Raw genomic sequence first — 19,309 nt, forward strand, 5'->3', positions numbered from 1 at the left:
CACACGTTTCGCCGCGCGGCCGCGGTGCCGGATGCGGGAGGGCCTCGTGTCCCGTCCCTGACACCCCCAATCCCCGCCCCCAACACCCCAAAATCCCCGCCCCCAACACCCTAATCTCCGCCCCCATCCCACCCCGCAAATCCCCCTCATCCCTGTCTCCGCCCCGCCACTTCTCCGGAAGAATTTTTGTCCCCGCTCGGCCGCCGTCCAGCCGCTCGTTCCACTTCCGCCTTCGCCCACGTGGTCCGGCTCCGGCTCAGTCAGCCGTGTAGTGAGTGGGGCCTGACGCTAGGCTATCTTCTCTGGTCCCGACGCGGGTGGTCCGGGTCTCTTCGACTCCCGAGGAAAGCCCACTGGGCGGGGAGGGAGGTGAAGGGGCTGGGGAGGTCAGAGGTTAACCTGGGTGTCAGGGGACGTTGGAGTTTATCCGTCAGGGTCCCGGGGCGGTCTGGGGACAGCAGAGGCGGGGCTTGGGCGCGGGGCCCGAGGGGTCAGGGGTCAGCAGGAGCGAGGCTGGGGCATCAAGGTCCGAGAGGTCAGGGGCCAGCAGGAGCGGGCTTGGGGTGTGTATGGGTCCGAGAGGTCAGAGGTTAGCTAGAGAGGGGTTGGGGCGCCGGGTTCCCGGAGGTCAGGGGTCAGCAGGAACAGGGCAGCAGCGTCAGGGTCCGAGAGGTTAGGGGTCGGCAGAGGCGGGGCTGGGACCCTGGGGGTCAGGGCTCGGGGGTCAGGGCGGGGTCGGGTTCGCTGGTAGCCTGCGCATGGGCCTCCAGCTTCGCGCGCTGTTGGGAGCCTGCGGACGGTGGACCCTGCGCCTGGGACCGCGTCCGTCCTGGTAATGACCGCGACGCCGGGCGACCCCGCCACGCCCGCCCAGCCCAGCCCACCCGACCCCACCCCGCGCGGTGCCGACCGGACCCCCGCTCACGCTGCCCTTCTCCGCAGCTCGCCGCGCATGGCGGGGAACGCGGAGCCACCGCCCGCGGGATCCGCGCGCCCCCAGGATCGGAGGTCCCGCAGTTGCTGGGCCGGGGGTGCCCGCGTCTGGGAGGACGGAGAGCATCCGGCGAAGAAGGTCAAGAGCGATGGGGACGAGGAGCGGCGCGGGAAGCTGCCCAAGCGCAAGATCGTGCTGCTCATGGCCTACTCGGGCAAGGGCTACCACGGCATGCAGGTGTGGCCGCCCGGGAAGCGGCGGGTCCCGCGGGGCTTAGGTGCGGGTGCGGCCGCGGTGGAAGCGGTGGGTCCGGCTGGGTTTAGGTGCAGGCCCAAGCAGCTTTCACGGGTCCTGCTGCACGCGAGCTGCTGCCTTCCATCAGGCCCGGCCCTGCCGCTAACCACTGGGATCTGAGGCGGGATTCACTTGCTGTGTGCTCGAGTCCTCGTCTTTAGGATGGGAGTGCTGACAGCACCTGCTAAATAGGGTGTGAAGATGAGCTAGGTGTACTGACGCTCATTGCTGAGAACAGTGGAGAGCGCGTTGCAGCTCAGAAGAGCCTGCCCTCGTGTGCGTTAAAGGGACAGAGCTAAGTATTAAAGTTGTGAGGATTCTCTCCTCAGCCCACTTCCTTTTCTGGAAAGTAGAGGGTGTGGATGCATTCAGGTAGGCGTATTTTTTTTTCTTTTTGAGGCATGGTCTTCCTTTGTGGCCCAGGCTGGAATGCAGTGGTGCATCCACTGCTCGCTGCAGCCTCCACCTTCTGGGCTCAAGAGATCCTCCTACCTCAGCCTCCCAAGCATTGAGGACTGTAAGTGTCCTTGACCTCACGGCCCGAATACTTTTTTTTTTTTTTTTTTTTGAGACGGAGTCTCGCTTTGTCGCCCCCAGTGGCGTGATCTCGGCTCACTGCAAGCTCCGCTTCCCAGGTTCACGCCATTCTCCCGCCTCAGCCTCCAGAGTAGCTGGGACTACAGGCGCCCGCCACCACGCCAGGCTAATTTCTTCTTTTTGTATTTTTAGTAGAGACGGGGTTTCACCGTGTTAGCCAGGATGGTCTCGATCTCCTGACTTCGTGATCCGCCTGCCTCGGCCTCCCAAAGTGCTGGGATTACAGGCTTGAGCCACCGCGTCCGGCCTAATTTTTTAAAAAAATTTACAGAAATGGGGTCTTGCTAAGTTTCTTATTATTTATGGGAATGGGGGCTCGCTGTGCTGCCCAGGCTGCTCTTGAACTCCTGGGCTCAAGCCATCCTCCTGCCTCAGTCTCCCCGTGTTGTGATTACAGGCATGAGCCACTGCGACTGGCCTCAGGTAGACGTTCCTTTTGTTCCTTTTTGTAATTAACACTGTGGCTTTGCCTGGTTCTGTGTTCTTTAAGCATCTTTAAGCTTATCCACAGAAGTTCGTGCAGTGCATGCAGTGTCTGACTGAAACAAAAGTTTAAGAAAATAATGCTTAACTTTGGCAGTTGTTGTAACAGCTTTTATGGCGAAAGTTACAAATAATGGATTGCTTTTTTTTTTTTGGAAAGAGAGTCTCGCTCTGTCGCCCAGGCTGGAGTGCAGTGGTGGGATTTTGGCTCACTGCAACCTCCACCTCCCGGGTTCCAGTGATTCTTGTGCCTCAGCCTCCCGAGTACCTGGGACTATAGGCGCCTGCCACCATGCCCGGCTAGTTTTTATTTTTAGTAGAGACGGGGTTTCACCATGTTGGTCAGGCTGGCCTTGAACTCCTGATCTCAGATTATCCTCCTGCCTCCGTCTCCCAAAGTGCTGGAATTACAGGGGTGAACTACCGAGCCCAGCCAACCACTGTGCACTGCAATCTCTGCCTCCCAGATTCAAGTGATTCTCCTGTCTCAGCCTCTTGAGTAGCTGGAATTAAAAGCATACCTGACTAACTTTTATTTGTATTTTTTTTGAGAGAGTGTTTTCTTCTGTCGCCTAGGCTGGAGTGCAGTGGTGCACTATCGGTTCACTGCAGCTTCCACTTCCCAGGTTCAAGCGATTTCTCCTGTCTCAGGAGCCCGCCACCACGCCTGGCTACTTTTTGTATTTTTAGTAGACACAGGGTTTCACTATGTGGGCTAGACTAGTCTCGAACTCCTGACCTCAGGTGATCCACCGTCCTTGGCCTCCCAAAGTGCTGGGATTACAGGTATGAGCCACTGTGCCTGGCCATGGATTACTTTATATCTGATGTTATATTGTTTAAGTATAGGTAGCACCCACGGCACTGATGTCATAACTGACAGATTGTGGAAGTAGGTGTGTACACAGGTTCAGTCAAACCTGCGTTTTGATTCCATTCCACGCTACCCATCCCCTGGCGTGGAGCAGCCCGGGCTCAGGGCGAGTGAGCAGAATACAGTGTTTTCATGTGAGCATGGCAGCTCACACTTGTAATCTCAGCGCTTCAGGCCAGAGGAGCGCTTGAGACCAGGAGTTTGAGACCAGCCTGGGCAACATGGCGACCCCCATCTGCAAAATATAAAACCTGTTTTTGTCTCCTTTTTCCAGAGGAATGTTGGGTCCTCACAATTCAAAACAATTGAAGATGACTTGGTGTCTGCCCTCGTGCGGTCAGGCTGTATTCCTGAAAATCATGGCGAGGACATGAGGAAAATGTCGTTCCAGCGCTGCGCCCGGACAGACAAGGTGGGTGACGGCCTTTTCTGCCCCTTCCCGGCTGATACGAGCAGCACCCGGCCCACTTTCCAGCTCAGTGTCCTGACTTGTTGTGCTGCTTCTGAGCACATATGATGTGCAAATCAAACTAGCCTACACCTTACGTAGGTGAGATGTCCAGGAGCCTGGTCAGCTCAGGTATAGCCGGATCTAGGTGCTTCCTGCCAGCGGGGCTCTGTGTTCTCCCTGGTCTTTGCTTTCTCTTGTGTTGATTCTGTTCTCAGGGACATACATTCCTATGTTGATTCTGTTCTCAGGGACATGCATTCCTGCAGGTGGCCCTGGGGCAGCCGCAACGTCTGCCTTCGACCCTCCAATCAGGCTCACTCTGAGGCAAATGTGATTGTGTGGCTCCGAAGGCAGAGAGCCACACTTGTATGATGCAGCATTCTCTTTTCTTTCCTTTTTTAGAGTCAGGGTCTCATTCTCTTGTCCAGGCTGTAGTGCAGTGGCACGATCCGGGCTCACTGCAGTCTCAAACTCCTGGGCTCACGCAGTCCTCCTGCTTCAGCTTCCCGAGTAGCTGGGTGAATTGGTCTGTTTTCACGCTGTTATAAAGAACTGCCCAAGATTGGGCAATTTATAAAGAAAGAGGTTTAACTGACTCAGTGCCACATAGCTGGGGAGGCCTCCGGAAACTTAGATCGTGGTGGCAGGCGCGAGAGAGTGAGGAGGGTAAGGGGAAGAGCCCCTTATAAAACCGCCAGATGTTGTGAGAACTCACTCTCGGTTACGAGAACAGCATGGGGGAAACCGTGTGCATGATCCAGTCACCTCCCACCAGGTCTTCCCTAGACATGTGGGGATTACCATGCAACACGAGAATTGGCAGGGACACAGCAAACCATCTCACTGGAACGACAGGCACTCCACCATGCCTGGCTAAATTTTTTTTTTTTTTAATATGAGGTCTTGCTATGCTGCCCAGGGGTCTCAAACTCCTGGGCTCTGGTGATTTTCCCACTTTGGCTTCCCAAAGTGCTGGGATTTACAGGCATGAACCACCACATCTGGCTTGAAATTAATAAATAATTCGCTGTATTATAAACTCAGTATATTCAGGATATCCTTATTTCAGCGTGTAATCCATATAAAAATCTCTTCATGGGATAAATGTAATACTGTTTGTGTGTGTGTGCTAAGTCCACACTCATCACATCTCCACCACCCTGGACCCGTTACATGGTCTCAGCTGCGTGGGGCTGGTGACCCAGCACTGACCCTTCAGAACCACAAGGCTGAGTTCCCGTTTCCGATGGGTTTGCACATCCACCCCGGACGCTGCTGCTGGCTGTGTGGCAGCACATGCCAAGTGGTCCTGTGACGCCACATTGCTGTGCTTGGAACTGAACCATGGGATTGGATGTGGGCAGAGTGGCCCGCCACAGGGAATGGAGATGTCTTTAAGGAGGGACCCAGTGTAGGGTCCAGCCCTACAGGGCCTGTGGGTTTTCTTTCGTGTGCAGAGACGAGAGATCGTAGAAAAATAAAGACATGAGACAGAGAGATAGAAGGAAGGACAGCTGGGCCCAGGGGACCACTGCCACCAGTGTGTGGAGTCTGGTGGTGGTCCTGAATGCCCGGTGCACTGCTGTTTATTATATACAAGGCAAGGGGGCAGGGTAAGGGGTATGAGTCGTCTCAAGTGATGGATAAGGGCACACGAGTGACGTGTCCACGGGACGGGGGTCTTTCCCTTTGTGGTAGCTGAGGCGGAGAGGGGGACAGCATACATCAGCATTTCTTCTATGCGCTTGTCAGAAAGATCAAAGACTTTAATGCTTTCACTAATTCTGCTACTGCTATCTTCTAAGAACTTAAAAGGAGGAGCCAGGTGTACAGGCGGAACATGAAAGTGACAAGGAGTGTGACCTTTGAAGCACAGCCCCACAAGAGACGTTTAAGCCTCCGGATGACTGCGGGCAGGCCTGGGTCATGTCAGGCCTCCCACGAGAGGTGGTGGAGCAGAGTGTTCTCTGACTGCCCCAGGGAAAGGGAGACTCCCTTTCCCGGTCTGCTAAGTAGCAGGTGCCTTCCCAGGCACTGGCGCTACCACTAGACCAAGCAGCCCTTATCTGGGAGTGACCGAGGACTCACACTCTTGTCTTCTGGTCACCTCTCACAGTGTCCCTTCAGCTCCTGACTCTGTATGGCCTGGTTTTTCCTAGGTTATAATTATAGAACAGAGATTATTATAATAATAAAGAACAATACTACAAATATTGATATTATATATAATCATATCTGTATCCTATTTCTAGTATAACTTTTCTTATTCTAATTATTTTCTTTATTATACTGGAACAGCTCGTGCCTTCAGTCTCTCGCCTCGGCACCTGGGTGGCTTGCCGCCCGCAGCCCAACATTTGGCAGACAGGGACAGCACAGCTGGAGAAAACAGATAGCTTTTCTGTAGCATGTAGAAGGCATCAGTGAATGTGATACGTGTCATCCTTGCCTGTCAGAGTATCTGGCTCTAACATGGCTCTCAGGCTGCCTGAGGGCATTGAGGGTCTCTCAGAGACATAACTTTTTGCTGGTCAGGATCCCCAGGAATCTGAATAAAGCTATGGCTTTTGTTCCCACAAACACCTAGTTTCAAAGGCACACAGGTCCCTGGGGATCCATGGACGCATGCTGGAGCCATCGTGTAGAGGGGAGAACACAAGAGGGACCCACAAGTTCGCTCCTAGTGGGTGATGCATTTGATGGCCCAAGGTAGAGAGTTCTGTGGGTCTTACTCTTTCCATTTTCTTTTTGATTCTCCATTTACAGCTCTCTGATTGTTTTTAGGGAAGAAGAAAGTAACAATTTGTTCAAGCTGATGAAGAGAGCATTTCAAAATAGGGTCCTTGTATTTATTTTTAGTTCTGCTATTATTAGAGAGAGAGTTTCGTTCTAATATGTTTTCTCACTTGCAATTGGAAAACCTGCAGAAGTAGATCCATGAGGCCGACGTGGTCGCACCCGAGTGCCCTGCCCTTCGGGTGAAAACAGTAACATCTTACAATTTTTATTATTTATTTGTTTATTTATTTTTGAGACAGTTTCACTCTTGTTGCCCAGGCTGAAGTGCAATGGCGGGATCTCAGCTCACCGCAACCTCCACCTCCGGGGTTCAAGCCATTCTTCTGCCTCAGCCTCCCAAATAGCTGGGACTACAGGCATGTGCCAACAAGCCTGGCTAATTTTGTATTTTTAGTAGAGATGGGGTTTCTCCATGTTGATCAGGCTGGTCTCGAACTCCTGACCTCAGGTGATCCGCCCTCCTCGGCCTCCCAAAGTGGTGGGATAGCAGGTGTGAGCCGCCATGCCCGGCCTATTATTTTTTTTTTTTTGTGTGTGTGTATTTCTGCTGTTTAACATTTTGTTTTTGTTTCAGATTTTAAAAATAGCTTTATTGAAATATAATTCACTCTTGGCCGGGTGCGGTGGCTCATGCCTGTAATCCCAGCACTTTGGGAGTCTGAGGCGGGTGGATCACTTGAGGTCAGGAATTTGAGACCAGCCTGGCCAACATGGAGAAACCATGTCTCTACTAAAAATACAAAATTAGCCGGGTGTGGTGGTGGGTGCCTGTAATCCCAACTACTCAGGAGGCCGAGGCAGGAGAATTGTGTGAACCTGGGAGGCGGAGGTTGCAGTGAGCCAAGATGGTGCACTCCAGCCTAGGTGACAGAGTGAGACTCCATCTCAAAAAAAATAGCAAAAAAAGAAATAGAATTCACTCTTATACAGTTGACCCATTGAAAGTGTACAGTTCAGGCCAGGCGTGGTGGCTTATGCCTGTAATCCCAGCACTCTGGGAGGCCAAGGCGGGTGGATCACCTGAGTTCAGGAGTTCGAGACCAGCCTGGTCAATATGGTAAAACCCCGTCTCTACTAAAAATACAAAAATTAGCCAGGTGTGGTGGCACATGCCTGTAATCCCAGCTACTCAGGAGGCTGAGGCAGGAGAATCGTTTGAATCCGAGAGGTGTAGGTTGCAGTGAGCTGAGATCGTGCCATTATATTCCAGCCTGAGCAACAAGAGTGAAACTTCATCTGAAAACAAAACGAAAAAACCTAAAAGAAAGTGTACGGTTCAAGCTGGGTGTGGTGGCTCACACCTGTAATCCCAGTACTTTGGGAGGCCAAAGTGGACGGATCACTTGAGGCCGGGAGTTCGAGACCAGCCTGGCCAACATGACAAAATCCCATCTCTACTAAAGATAAAAAAATTAGCCAGGCGTGGTGAGTCACACCTGTAATCCCAGCTACTTGCGAGGCTGAGGCATGAGAATCTCTTGAACACAGAAGACGAAGGTGGCAGTGAGTCGAGATTGCATCACTGAGCTCCAGCCTGGCAAAAAAAAAAAAAAAAGAAGAAGAACGTATACAGTTCAGTGGTTCCAGTATATTCACAGAGCTGTGCAGCCATCACCACAGCCAGACATAGGCCATCCCAGAGATACCGGGTGTCCCTCTGCTGTTGTCCCTACCCCCCCAGGATGTCTCCAATATTCTCACTTCAACTTCTTGTCAGTACAAAGTGTTTGGCAATGAGATGTATTTTCTTTCCCTTTTTTGGCGCTAAGTCTTTGAAATCTGTTGTGTATTTACCTAAAGTCATCTTGTTTCAGAACAGCTCGTTTCCTTCTGTCACGTTCCATGTGTGGGTCTGGCCAGTGGAACATCTCAACAGTTTTACTCTCCAACTTTTTATTTTAAAAATTTCATACCTTCATAAAAGTCTTTTTTTTTTTTTTTTTTTTTTTTTTTTTTGAGACGGAGTCTTGCTCTGTCGCCCAGGCTGGAGTGCAGTGGCCGGATCTCAGCTCACTGCAAGCTCCGCCTCCCGGGTTCACGCCATTCTCCTGCCTCAGCCTCCCGAGTAGCTGTGACTACAGGCATCCGCCACCTTGCCCGGCTAGTTTTTTGTATTTTTTTTTTTTTTTTTTTTTTTTTGAGACAGAGTCTCGCTCTGTCGCCCAGGCTGGAGTGCAGTGGCCGGATCTCAGCTCACTGCAAGCTCCGCCTCCCGGGTTCACGCCATTCTCCTGCCTCAGCCTCCCGAGTAGCTGGGACTATAGGCGCCCGCCACCACGCCCAGCTAGTTTTTTGTATTTTTTAGTAGAGACGGGGTTTCACCGTGTTAGCCAGGATGGTCTCGATCTCCTGACCTCGTGATCTGCCCGTCTCGGCCTCCCAAAGTGCTGGGATTACAGGCGTGAGCCACCGTGCCCGGCCCATAAAAGTCTTAATGATAATACCGTGAGCACCCACATAGTCTTCCCAGATTCACCAAGGTTAGGTTTTTACCATATTGGCATAGTTGTGTGTGTGTGTGTGTGTTTCAATTCATTTTATTTTTTGAGATGGAGTTTCACTCTTGTTGCCCAGGTTGGAGTTCAATGGCATGATCTCGGCTCACTGCAACCTCCATCTCCCGGGTTCAAGTGATTCTCCAGCCTCAGCCTCCCAAGTAGCTGGGATTGCAGGCGCCCGCCACCACTGCAGCTAATTTGTTGTATTTTTAGTAAAAACAGGGTTTCCCATGTTGGTAAGGCTGGTCTTGAACGACCGACTTCAGGTGATCCGCTTGCCCCGGCCTCCCAAAGTGCTAGGATTACAGGCGTGAGCCACCGTACCCGACCCGTTTTTTTTGTTTGTTTTCTTTTTATTTATCTTTCTTTACCTTTTTTGAGACAGAATCTTGCTGTGTTGCCCAGGCTGGTCTCGAACTCTTGGGCTCAAGCCATCTTCCCACCTTAGCCTCCTGAAGTACTGGGATAATGAATGAGAGCCACTGTGCCTGGCCTTTTTTTTTTTTTTTTGAGACGGAGTCTCGCTCTGTCGCCCAGGCTGGAGTGCAGTGGCCGGATCTCAGCTCACTGCAAGCTCTGCCTCCCGGGTTCACGCCATTCTCCTGCCTCAGCCTCCTGAGTAGCTGGGACTACAGGCGCCGCCACCACGCCCGGCTGGTTTTTTGTATTTTTTAGTAGAGACGGGGTTTCACCGGGTTAGCCAGGATGGTCTCGATCTCCTGACCTCGTGATCTGCCCGTCTCTGCCTCCCAAAGTGCTGGGATTACAGGCGTGAGCCACCGCGCCCAGCCGTACCTGGCCTTTTGTATCTTAAAATGGAACCATTTGAGAGTAAGTTGCAGACATCATCACCCTTTACCCTGAAACATCTTAACATGAGTCTCCTAGGGACTGTGACATCCTTCAGCAACCTCACACTATAAATTATTATGCGTGTGAAATTCAGCATTGATAGAGTACCACCGTCTGACATGTCTAAAGTTGGAAACTGTCTTTTCTGTTTTCTTTTTCTTCAGCTTCTTTGTGGCATGCCTTTTATTTTTGTTAATTGGTCGGGGATCTAATCTAGGATCATTATTGGCATTCAGTTATCATGTCTCTAGAGCTTCCTTTAATCGGAAGCGATCTCCTTGGCCCGGCATGGTTGCTCACGCCTGTAATCCCAGCACTTTGTGAGACTGAGGTGGGAGGATCACTTGAGGACAGGAGTTCCAGACCAGTCTGGGCAACATAGCAAGACACTGTCTCTACAAAAAAATGTAAAAAATTCTCCAGACATTGTGCCTGCCTGTAGTCTCAGCTACTTGGGAGGCTGGGGTGGGAGGATTGCTCGAACCTGGGAGGTCGAGGTTGCTGTGAGCCAAGATGGCAACACTGCATTCCAACCTGGGTGACAGACCAAACCTTGTCTCAAAAAGAACCCAACAAAAAATCTATAGAAACTTACTTTAAAAAAGAGGTATAATATACAACAGTAAAGCGTGCTAGTCTTAAGCATAAGCTTGATCAGTTTTTACCTGTGTACCCACCTGTGTACCCACTGCCTGTCCCCAGAAGGCCCCTCCCTGTCCCCCAGGGCCACTGCTGTTCTGACTCCAGTGGGGACCACCTCCTCACTCTGCCCTTGGTTCTAAGTTGTGTTTTCTCTTTTCCCCAATCCTTGGGAGTCATATCTTTTTTTTTTTTTTGAGGTAGAATCTGACTCTGTCACCCAGGCTGGAGTGCAGTGGCAGGATCTTGGCTCATTGCAACCTCCAACCCCCCAGGCTGAAGTCATTCTCCCGCCTCAGCCTCCTGAGTAGCTGGGACTACAGGTGCACGCTACAAAACCCTGCTAATTTTTTGTATGTTTAGTAGAGATCAGGTTTCACCGTGTTGGCCAGGCTGGTCTCAAACTCCTGACCTCAGATGATCTGCTTGCCTCAGCCTACCAAAGTGCTGGGATTACAGGCGTGAGCCACTGCGCCTGGGTAGGGGTCATATCTTATGTGGGACTTTGCTTTCTGTCTGCACAGAGTCATATTTATGCTCCCTCATTTAATGTTTTCTCTTGGGCTTTGAATTCATTTGTAATAGTTTATTTTATAAGTGCTCCTGCACACACTCCGTTGGCAGATAGAGCTTTATTTTTATATCGGATGATTCCCTCCAGATGCGTTTCTAACAGCAGAATTCATGTGTGAAACAACACAAGGTCCGCGTCGTCCTTCTGTCTCAGAGACCAGTGTGCAAGGCCTGAGAGACCCACCTTCCGTCCCGTTCTGCTCTCTTTACAGGGTGTGTCCGCAGCCGGCCAGGTGGTATCCCTGAAGGTGTGGCTGATTGACGACATTCTAGAAAAGATCAACAGCCACCTTCCCTCTCACATTCGGATCCTGGGTAAGTCTTGCAGTGCTGGCGGCCACACGCCTGGTTGTAGATGGTCTTGCAGAGACACGAGGCTATGCATGCTCTTGCCTTTTCCACCTGTCACTGATGCAGAAGTGTAGTCAGAGTTGCCTTGCAGCTGGTTCTGACCTTCTTCAGAAACGGGAGCAACGGGGCCGGGCGCGGTGGCTCAGCCGGTAATCCCAGCACTCTGGGAGGCCGAGACGGGCGGATCACGAGGTCAGGAGATCAAGACCATCCTGGCTAACCCGGTGAAACCCCGTCTCTACTAAAAAATACAAAAAAAACTAGCCGGGCGAGGTGGCGGGCGCCTGTAGTCCCAGCTACTCGGGAGGCTGAGGCAGGAGAATGGCGGGAACCCGGGAGGCGGAGCTTGCAGTGAGCTGAGATCCGGCCAGTGCACTCCAGCCTGGGCGACAGAGCGAGACTCCGTCTCAAAAAAATAAAATAAAAATAAAAAAGAAACGGGAGCAACTAGACAGGAGTAGAAGGCTTCTCATTTGCAGTGCTTGTGGCCACACGGGTGCCTTGTTTTTATCAAACACTGGATGTGAAAATCCAAATTTGTGGTTAAAATGAACAGTTGTTCCCTTTTATGGCAGTACTGATAAATGGAATTTTTAGGCCTTCTTAAAATGGAACTCTGCCTTTTAAGTGGCAGGTACAGGTAACTTAACGTACATACATTGATTCCTTCATTGATTCATTTATTCTGTTTGTTTTTTGAGAGTCTCACTCTGTCACCCAGGCTGGAGTCCAGTGGTGTGATCATGGCTCACTGCAGCCTCCGCCTCCCAGGTTCAAGTGGTCCTCAGCCTCCTCAGTAACTGGAACTACAAGTGTGTGCCACCACGCTTAATTTTTGAGTTTGTAGAGATGGGGTCTCATTTTGTTGCCCAGGCTGGTCTTGAACTCCTGGGCTCAAGGGATCCTCCTGCCTTGGCCTCCCAGAAGCCACTTATATTGAATGTATTGATAGGTGTGGCTGGGCGTGAATCTATCATCTTGCTCTGTTTTCTTTTCCTTTTTGTTTTGGTGTAATCCCAAGAAAACAGAACTGTTGTTTACCTGACTGGTCTGCTTGGAGAAAGGTGTTTTTTTGAGACAGGGAGACAGGGTGTTGTTCTATAGCCCAGGCTGGAGTTGCGATCACAGTTCACTGTAGCATTGACCACCTGGGCTCATGCGATCCTCCCGCCTCAGCCTGCAAGCACATGCCACCACAGCCGGCTAAATTTTAATTTTTTTGGTAGAGATGGGGTTTCGCCATGTTGCCCAGGCTGGTCTCAAACTCCTAGGCTCAATCAGTCTACCTGCCTCAGTCTTCCAAAGTGTTGGGATTACAGGCGTGAGCTGCTGTGCCCGGCCCACAGCCTGACTATTTTAAGATTCATCCATGCTGTTGTGTATGTCAGCGGTCTGTTCCTTCTCATTGCTGCAGGTGTTCCGTTCTGCGACGTATCACGGATTGTTTATACACAACCTGCTGATGACACTGGGTGATTTCCAGTTTTGGGCTGTTAGAAGTAAAGCCACTGTGAACATTTATGTATGAGTCATAAATAGGATTCAGTAATCCCTGTTGATTTTACCCACTGTTAAGTTTTTATTTTTACTTTTTTGTGATGGAGTCTTGTTCTGTTGCCCAGGCTGGAATGCAGTGGTGTGATCTCGGCTCACTGCAACCTCCACCTGCCTCCTGGGTTCAAGCGATTCTCCCACCTTGGCCTTCCCAGTAGCTGGGATTACAGGTACATACCACCACACCCGGCTAATTTTTGTATTTTTAGTAGAGATGGGGTTTCACCATGTTGGTCAGTCTGGTCTCAAACTCCTGACCTCAGGTGATCCGCCCACCTCGGCCTCCCAAAGTGCTGGGATTATAGGCGTGAGCCACTGCACCCAGCAATAGTTTCATTTTTTATTAATTTTTTTTTTTTTTTGAGATGGAGTTTCGCTCTTGTTGCCCAGGCTGGAGTACAATGGCACGATCTTGGCTCACCACAACCTCCACCTCCCAGGTTCAAGTGATTCTCCTGCCTCAGCCTCCCGAGTAGCTGGGATTACAAGCATGTGCCACCACGCCTGGCTAATTTTGTCTTTTTAGTGAATACAGGGTTTCTCCATGTTGGTCAGGCTGGTCTTGAACTCTCGACCTCAGGTGATCCACCTGCGTTGACCTCCTGAAGTGCTGGGATTACCAGCAGCTGGGGATTACAGGCGTGAGCCACCACACCCGACAATAGTTTTATTTTTGTTATGCTGGGCTTCCTCTGCCTTCTGAGGATAATTTCCTCCTGAGAAACTTCCCATAGAATAAGTCCTCTGAAAGTTGCGTTTGAGTTCTCTTCCCATTCATTTGCATGGAAAATACTTGAGTATTCTGTAGATTAATCCCTATCATGCTCAACAGTGCCACATCTGTGCAGTTGTTGGGTAGTCGCTGTCACCCACACGCCGCGGTGCAGGCCAGCAGGGCCCTCCCCAGGTCTGCAGTGTGGCCATCTGCTGGCACTTTGCAGCCTTTCTTAGCAGTTATGTCTGGAACAACCAGAATTATGCTTGCAGCGCATCCTTGTGATGTTTAGTGTTTATGAAATGGAATCTTTAAAACCAAAAAAAAACAAAAAAGTCACTCAGAAACAAACATGACTGGAGACAAAAGCACGAGACATGCAATGCCAGCGCCCATGGGATCCATGTGACTAGCGACCCGGGCCGGGCAGGCTGTGTGGAGGCACCCCACTGCTTGTGAGGTCACAAGGCCCAGGCCAATCCTTGTAAATGGGAAACCATAGTTGGGTGTTAAATCAGACTCCTGGCTGGGTGCGGTATCCAACACCTGTAATCCCAGCATTGTGGGAGGCTGAGGTGGGCGGATCACCAGGTCAGGAGTTCAACATGGTGAAACCCCATCTCTACTAAAAATACAAAAGTTAGCTGGGCGTGGTGGCAGGTGCCTGTAATCCCAGCTACTCAGGAGGCTGAGACAGGAGAATCACTTAAACTCGGGAGGCGGAGGTTGCAGTGAGCCGAGACTGCATCACTGTACTCCAGCTTGGGCAACAGAGTGAGACTCCATCTCAAAAAAAAAAAAATCAGACTCCTGAGGTGAGGTGGAATCCCAGCAGCCGGAGGGGCCTGCATGTCTCAGCCATAATGCAAGCTCCTGGAGGAGGTGTGCAGCCCAGCAGAGGCAAGTCCAGGCAGGGCTTTCTCCTCCTAGCCCCTGAAGTTGGTGCCCTCAGTGAGGGTTACTCTTCTAGAATTCTTCCATTTAAACATAGATGTCCTCAACAGATTGGATCCCCCTGCATGCAGGTCTTCATTTGTCTTTAATTTTTGCTTATTCAATATTCAACAAATACTCACTGAACACCTGTGGGGTGCTGCTAGCGCTCAAGGCATCTTGGAGGGGCCGTGCCCTCAGTTCTTGGAGACTTGTCCCTGGCCTGCGGGGCTGCATCCTTTTTTATCCTGCGAATATTCTGGCATTTATTAGGTCAGCCTGCAGTTGCTGGAATTCTAAGGTGGTTTCCAGTGTTTTTTGTTGTTGCAAACAGTGCTGCCTGTATGGCCTTGTCTGTAGAATTCACACGACTTCTGAGCTGGGGTTACACCCTTCCCCTACATCTGGGGTTTTATTCCAGGTGGGCTGCGCCAGTTCACACTGGATCCTTTGCCAGCACTGGGTTTTAACACACCCTTTGTTTTTGTTGTTTGGATATGTGTTTAATTCTGAGATTAAGTATGCTACAGATTTAGAGTTTAGTGCACAAAAGCCCAATTCCTTTGTTTTAACAATTTTTTTTTTGCTTTTATTATTATTATTATTATTTTTTGATGGAGTCTCGCTCTGTTGCCCAGGCTGGAGTGCAGTGGTATGGTCTCAGCTCACTGCAAGCTCCATCTCCCGGGTTCACACCATTCTCCTGCCTCAGCCTCCTGAGTAGCTGGGACTACAGGCACCTGCCACCACGCCTGGCTAATTTTCTGTATTTTTAGTAGAGATGGAGTTTCACCCTGTTAGCCAGGGTGGTCTTGATCTCCTGACCTCGTGATCCGCCCACCTCAGACTCCCGAAGTGCTGGGATTACAGGTGTGAGCCACCGCTCCTGGCGTATTGTTAATTATTTTTTGAGACAGAGTCTCGCTCTGACGCACAGGCTGGAGTGCAGTGGCACGATCTCAGCTCACTGCAACCTCCTCCTCATGGGTGCAAGCAATTCTCCTGCCTCAGCCTCCCGAGTAGCTGGGATTACAGGTGCCCGCCACCATGCCTGGCTAATTTTTGTATTTTTAATAGAGACAGGGTTTTGCCATGTTGCCCAGGCTGGTCTCAAACTCCTGACCTAGTGATCCACCCGCCTTGGCCTCCCAAAGTGCTGGGATTACAGGCATGAGCCACTGCACCGTGCCTAGCTGCTTTTATTATTTTAAATTCATGCATAATAATTATACACACTTATGTACAATAATGTGTGATATTTCCAGTCATGTGTAATGATCAAATAGGGCAATTAGCATAAATAGATCCATCACTCCAAGCATTTATCATTTCTTTGTATTGGAGACGTTTTGTATCTTCTCGCTATTGGAAAATTACAATAAATGGTTGTAAATTCAGTCACTTTATAGAGCACTGCACCTGTCCCTTGTGTCCACTGTCCTCCTGTGCCTGTTCCCCAACCTGTGGCTGTCCCCTCCCCAGAGAAGCCGATGCTTGCTGGAGCTTGGTTGGTGCTCTGGGTGAGGAGACGCTGGGGCTCATGCTGTGCTCAGGCCGCTCCCTGGTCATCCAGGCACTTCTCACCTGCCTCTCTCCTCACTGGTCACCTCTCTCCTAGGACTGAAGCGGGTCACAGGCGGGTTTAACTCCAAGAACAGATGTGATGCCAGGACCTATTGCTACCTGCTGCCCACGTTTGCCTTTGCGCACAAGGACCGGGACGTGCAGGATGAGACCTACCGCCTGAGCGCCGAGACGCTGCAGCAGGTCAACAGGCTCCTGGCCTGCTACAAGGGCACGCACAACTTCCACAATTTCACCTCGCAGAAGGGGCCACAGGAGCCCAGCGCCCGCCGCTACATCCTGGAGATGTACTGCGAGGAACCCTTTGTGCGGGAGGGCCTGGAGTTCGCAGTGATCAGGGTGAAGGGCCAGAGCTTCATGATGCATCAGATCCGGAAGATGGTTGGCCTGGTGGTGGCCATTGTGAAGGGTTATGCCCCTGAGAGTGTGCTGGAACGCAGCTGGGGCACAGAGAAGGTGGACGTGCCCAAGGCGCCGGGACTTGGCCTGGTCCTGGAGAGGGTGCACTTTGAGAAGTACAACCAGCGCTTTGGCAACGATGGGCTGCATGAGCCGCTGGACTGGGTGCAGGAGGAGGGCAAGGTCACAGCCTTCAAGGAGGAGCACATCTACCCCACCATCATCGGCACTGAGCGAGATGAACGCTCCATGGCCCAGTGGCTGAGCACCCTGCCCGTCCACAACTTCAGTGCCACCGCTCTCACGGCAGCTGGCACAGGCGCCAAGGTAGGGACACAGTCCCAGCAGTGCTCAGCACAGGCCCACATTGTTCCCATTGTACAGAGGAGGGAGCCGAGGCACAGAGAAGTGTGTCACTTCCCCCAAGGCCACACAGCGGCTGCAGGAGCAGGGCCAGGCAGTCTTGAGGTGTTCCTTGTCTGCCTGCCTGCGCCACCCGCTTGCTCCACCAGGTGCTTTTCGACTCTGGGAGGGCCACCCCGGGTCAGGCTTGCTGCCGGCACGCCTACTATGGACCTGGCACGGAGCGTAATCAGCGGCTAGACAGCTGCGGACTGTAGCTTAGAACTGGAACATACGGGATTGTACGTGCAGGAGCTAAAAGCTAAGTGAATGAAATTGTCATTCTCAGTTCTTTGCTCTGGGGTGAGAGATGTCCCCAAAACCCGAGTTCTTTCTTTTTTTTTTTTTTTTTTTTTTGACACAGAGTCTCGCTCTGTTGCCCAGGCTGGAGCGCAGTGGTGCGATCTTGGCTCACTGCAAGCCCTGCCTCCTGGGTTCACATCATTCTCCTGCCTCAGCCTCCCTAGTAGCTGGGACTACAGGTGCCCACCAGCACTCCCGGCTAATTTTTTGTATTTTCAGTAGAGATGGGGTTTCACTGTGTTAGTCAGGATGGTCTTGAACTCCTGACCTTGTGATCCACCCACCTCAGCCTCCCAAAGTGCCGGGATTCCAGGTGTGAGCCGCCGCGGTCGGCCAGCCTGAGTTCTTTCATGGTGGCCCAGTGAGGTTTCAAAGGGTGACATCCCAGGCAGGGCTCAGGGAGATTCTTCGTGTCCCGGTATCTGTGAAAACAGAGTCCTTCCTGCATACCTGGGTGGCAAATTCAGTGTGTGCAGGCCCCAGGGAGGTAGGGTGGGCAGGCGAGGGGCCAGGCACCTGGCGAGCCGTCCTATAGATGGGGCAGTGAGAGGCCCCCAGTCCGGGGACGGCAGGGAGTAGGGGGCCAGCGGTGGCCAGGAGCCCTCGTTTCATCTGAAGGGGATACTCGTGGCTCAGTGGCAGCTGGTGGTGGCCATGTTGGAATGTGACAGTGACCGCATGCTTAAATGTTGTCGAGGGAAACCAGCGTTGCACACTGGTATGGGAAATCTTCCCCTTTTTAAGTGCTGGTAGTTAATTTTTCCCAAGCCCAGTGCAGGCTAAATACAGTGCAGGTGCCAATTTGGCCTGGGCCAGTGGATTGCTGTTGACACCACTGATGACAGGCATATATACCCCCGAGGCACCTGCATTTGTTGAGTTTCCAAATGGCTCCATTTTATTTTCTGCTGTGGTCAGTGCAGCCTGTGAGAATGTGAAGGAGCCCAACAAAGGCCCCTCTAGTGTCCCCAGCCCTTGCCTTTCCCTGTGCAGGTTCCTGACCTGGTTAAGAGATGACCGAGAACAAACGCCAGCCTCTGCCCCGATGAGGGAATGGTGGGGGCAGGGCTTCTGTGCCGAGCCTGTCATGGGCACCTCCGGGCATTCAGGAGCAGTGGGGAGAGTGCTTGCCTCTCATTCTCCATGTGCTCTTCTTCTGCAGGTGCCCAGTCCCCTGGGAGGCAGCGAAGGGGACGGAGACACCGACTGAGGCGGTGGGAGCTGCCCACCAGAGTGCCTCTGAGCAGCTCACAGTGTGTGCCCAGGCGTGCCATCCCTGTGGGCAGCAAGAAGCTGGGATCGCTGCAGCCATGTTTTCCCAGCCGTGAGAACCATGGTTTCTCAGGGCTGCCTGGCAGATGTGGCCTGGCGTTGTAACCTCAGGACCTTTCCTTGTAGGAACAGCCTTTCTCGAATCTATTTTCAGCTCTTGCATTGCACAGATGAACCTCAGCATGTAAATAACTATTTTTTTAAAGAAGTGATTTTCTTATTAAACAAGTACAAATTTTGCTTAGTCAGTCCTTCGTTTGCCTTTTTCTTAGTCTTTTTTTACATTTTTTTCATTCAGAGAGATGAGCAGAGCATGTTATCCTGTTGAGAACAGGCCTGAGGCAGGCCCGGGAGGTTGCTCAGCCTGTAATCCCAGCACTTTGGGAGGCTGAGGTGGGCAGATCGCTTGAGTACAGGAGTTCCAGACCAGCCTGGGTAAAATGGTGAAACCGCATCTCTGCAAAAAATTAACTGGGCATGGCGGCGTGCCTTGTAGTTCAGCTGCTCAGGAGGCTGAGGTGGGAGGATTGCCTGAGTCTGGGGAAGTCGACGCTGCCCTGATCGCCACTGCACTAACAAAAAACAACAACAAAAAAACCGGCCAGGCACGGTGGCTCATGCCTGTAATCCCAACACTTCGGGAGGCCGAGGTGGGCGGACCACTTGAGGTTGGGAGTTCGAGACCCGCCTGACCGGCATGGAGAAACCCTGTCTCTACTAAAAATAAAAAATTAGCTGGGCATGGTGATGGGCGCCTGTAATCCCAGCTACTCGGGAGGCTGAGGCAGGAGAATCACTTGAA

The 19,309-nt window shown here is 51.7% G+C and overlaps 2 protein-coding genes across 4 annotated transcripts in view; both read left to right on the forward strand.

Annotated features, from left to right (window-relative positions):
* Positions 1-19,309, forward strand: part of EP400 (E1A binding protein p400) — a 231,973-nt gene that overhangs the window by 69,292 nt on the left and 143,372 nt on the right. The window lies entirely within an intron of this gene.
* PUS1 (pseudouridine synthase 1) lies at positions 241-18,751 on the forward strand. 3 transcript variants are annotated; one of them, XM_050747700.1, is made up of 6 exons: positions 241-271; positions 943-1,171; positions 3,457-3,594; positions 11,207-11,309; positions 16,166-16,857; positions 18,398-18,751. In XM_050747700.1, exons 2-6 carry the CDS (start codon positions 953-955, stop codon positions 18,443-18,445), a joined length of 1,200 nt encoding a protein of 399 aa, XP_050603657.1. In that variant the 5' UTR covers positions 241-271; positions 943-952; the 3' UTR covers positions 18,446-18,751. The 3 variants fall into 3 exon arrangements, with proteins under 3 accessions (XP_050603657.1, XP_050603656.1, XP_050603658.1); XM_050747699.1 differs by lacking the exon at positions 18,398-18,751 and having other exon boundaries at positions 16,166-18,355; XM_050747701.1 differs by lacking the exons at positions 241-271; positions 943-1,171; positions 18,398-18,751 and adding an exon at positions 1,201-1,504 and having other exon boundaries at positions 16,166-18,358.

Source organism: Macaca thibetana, chromosome 11 (genome assembly GCF_024542745.1).
Source record: "Macaca thibetana thibetana isolate TM-01 chromosome 11, ASM2454274v1, whole genome shotgun sequence".
Lineage (NCBI taxonomy): Eukaryota > Metazoa > Chordata > Mammalia > Primates > Cercopithecidae > Macaca > Macaca thibetana.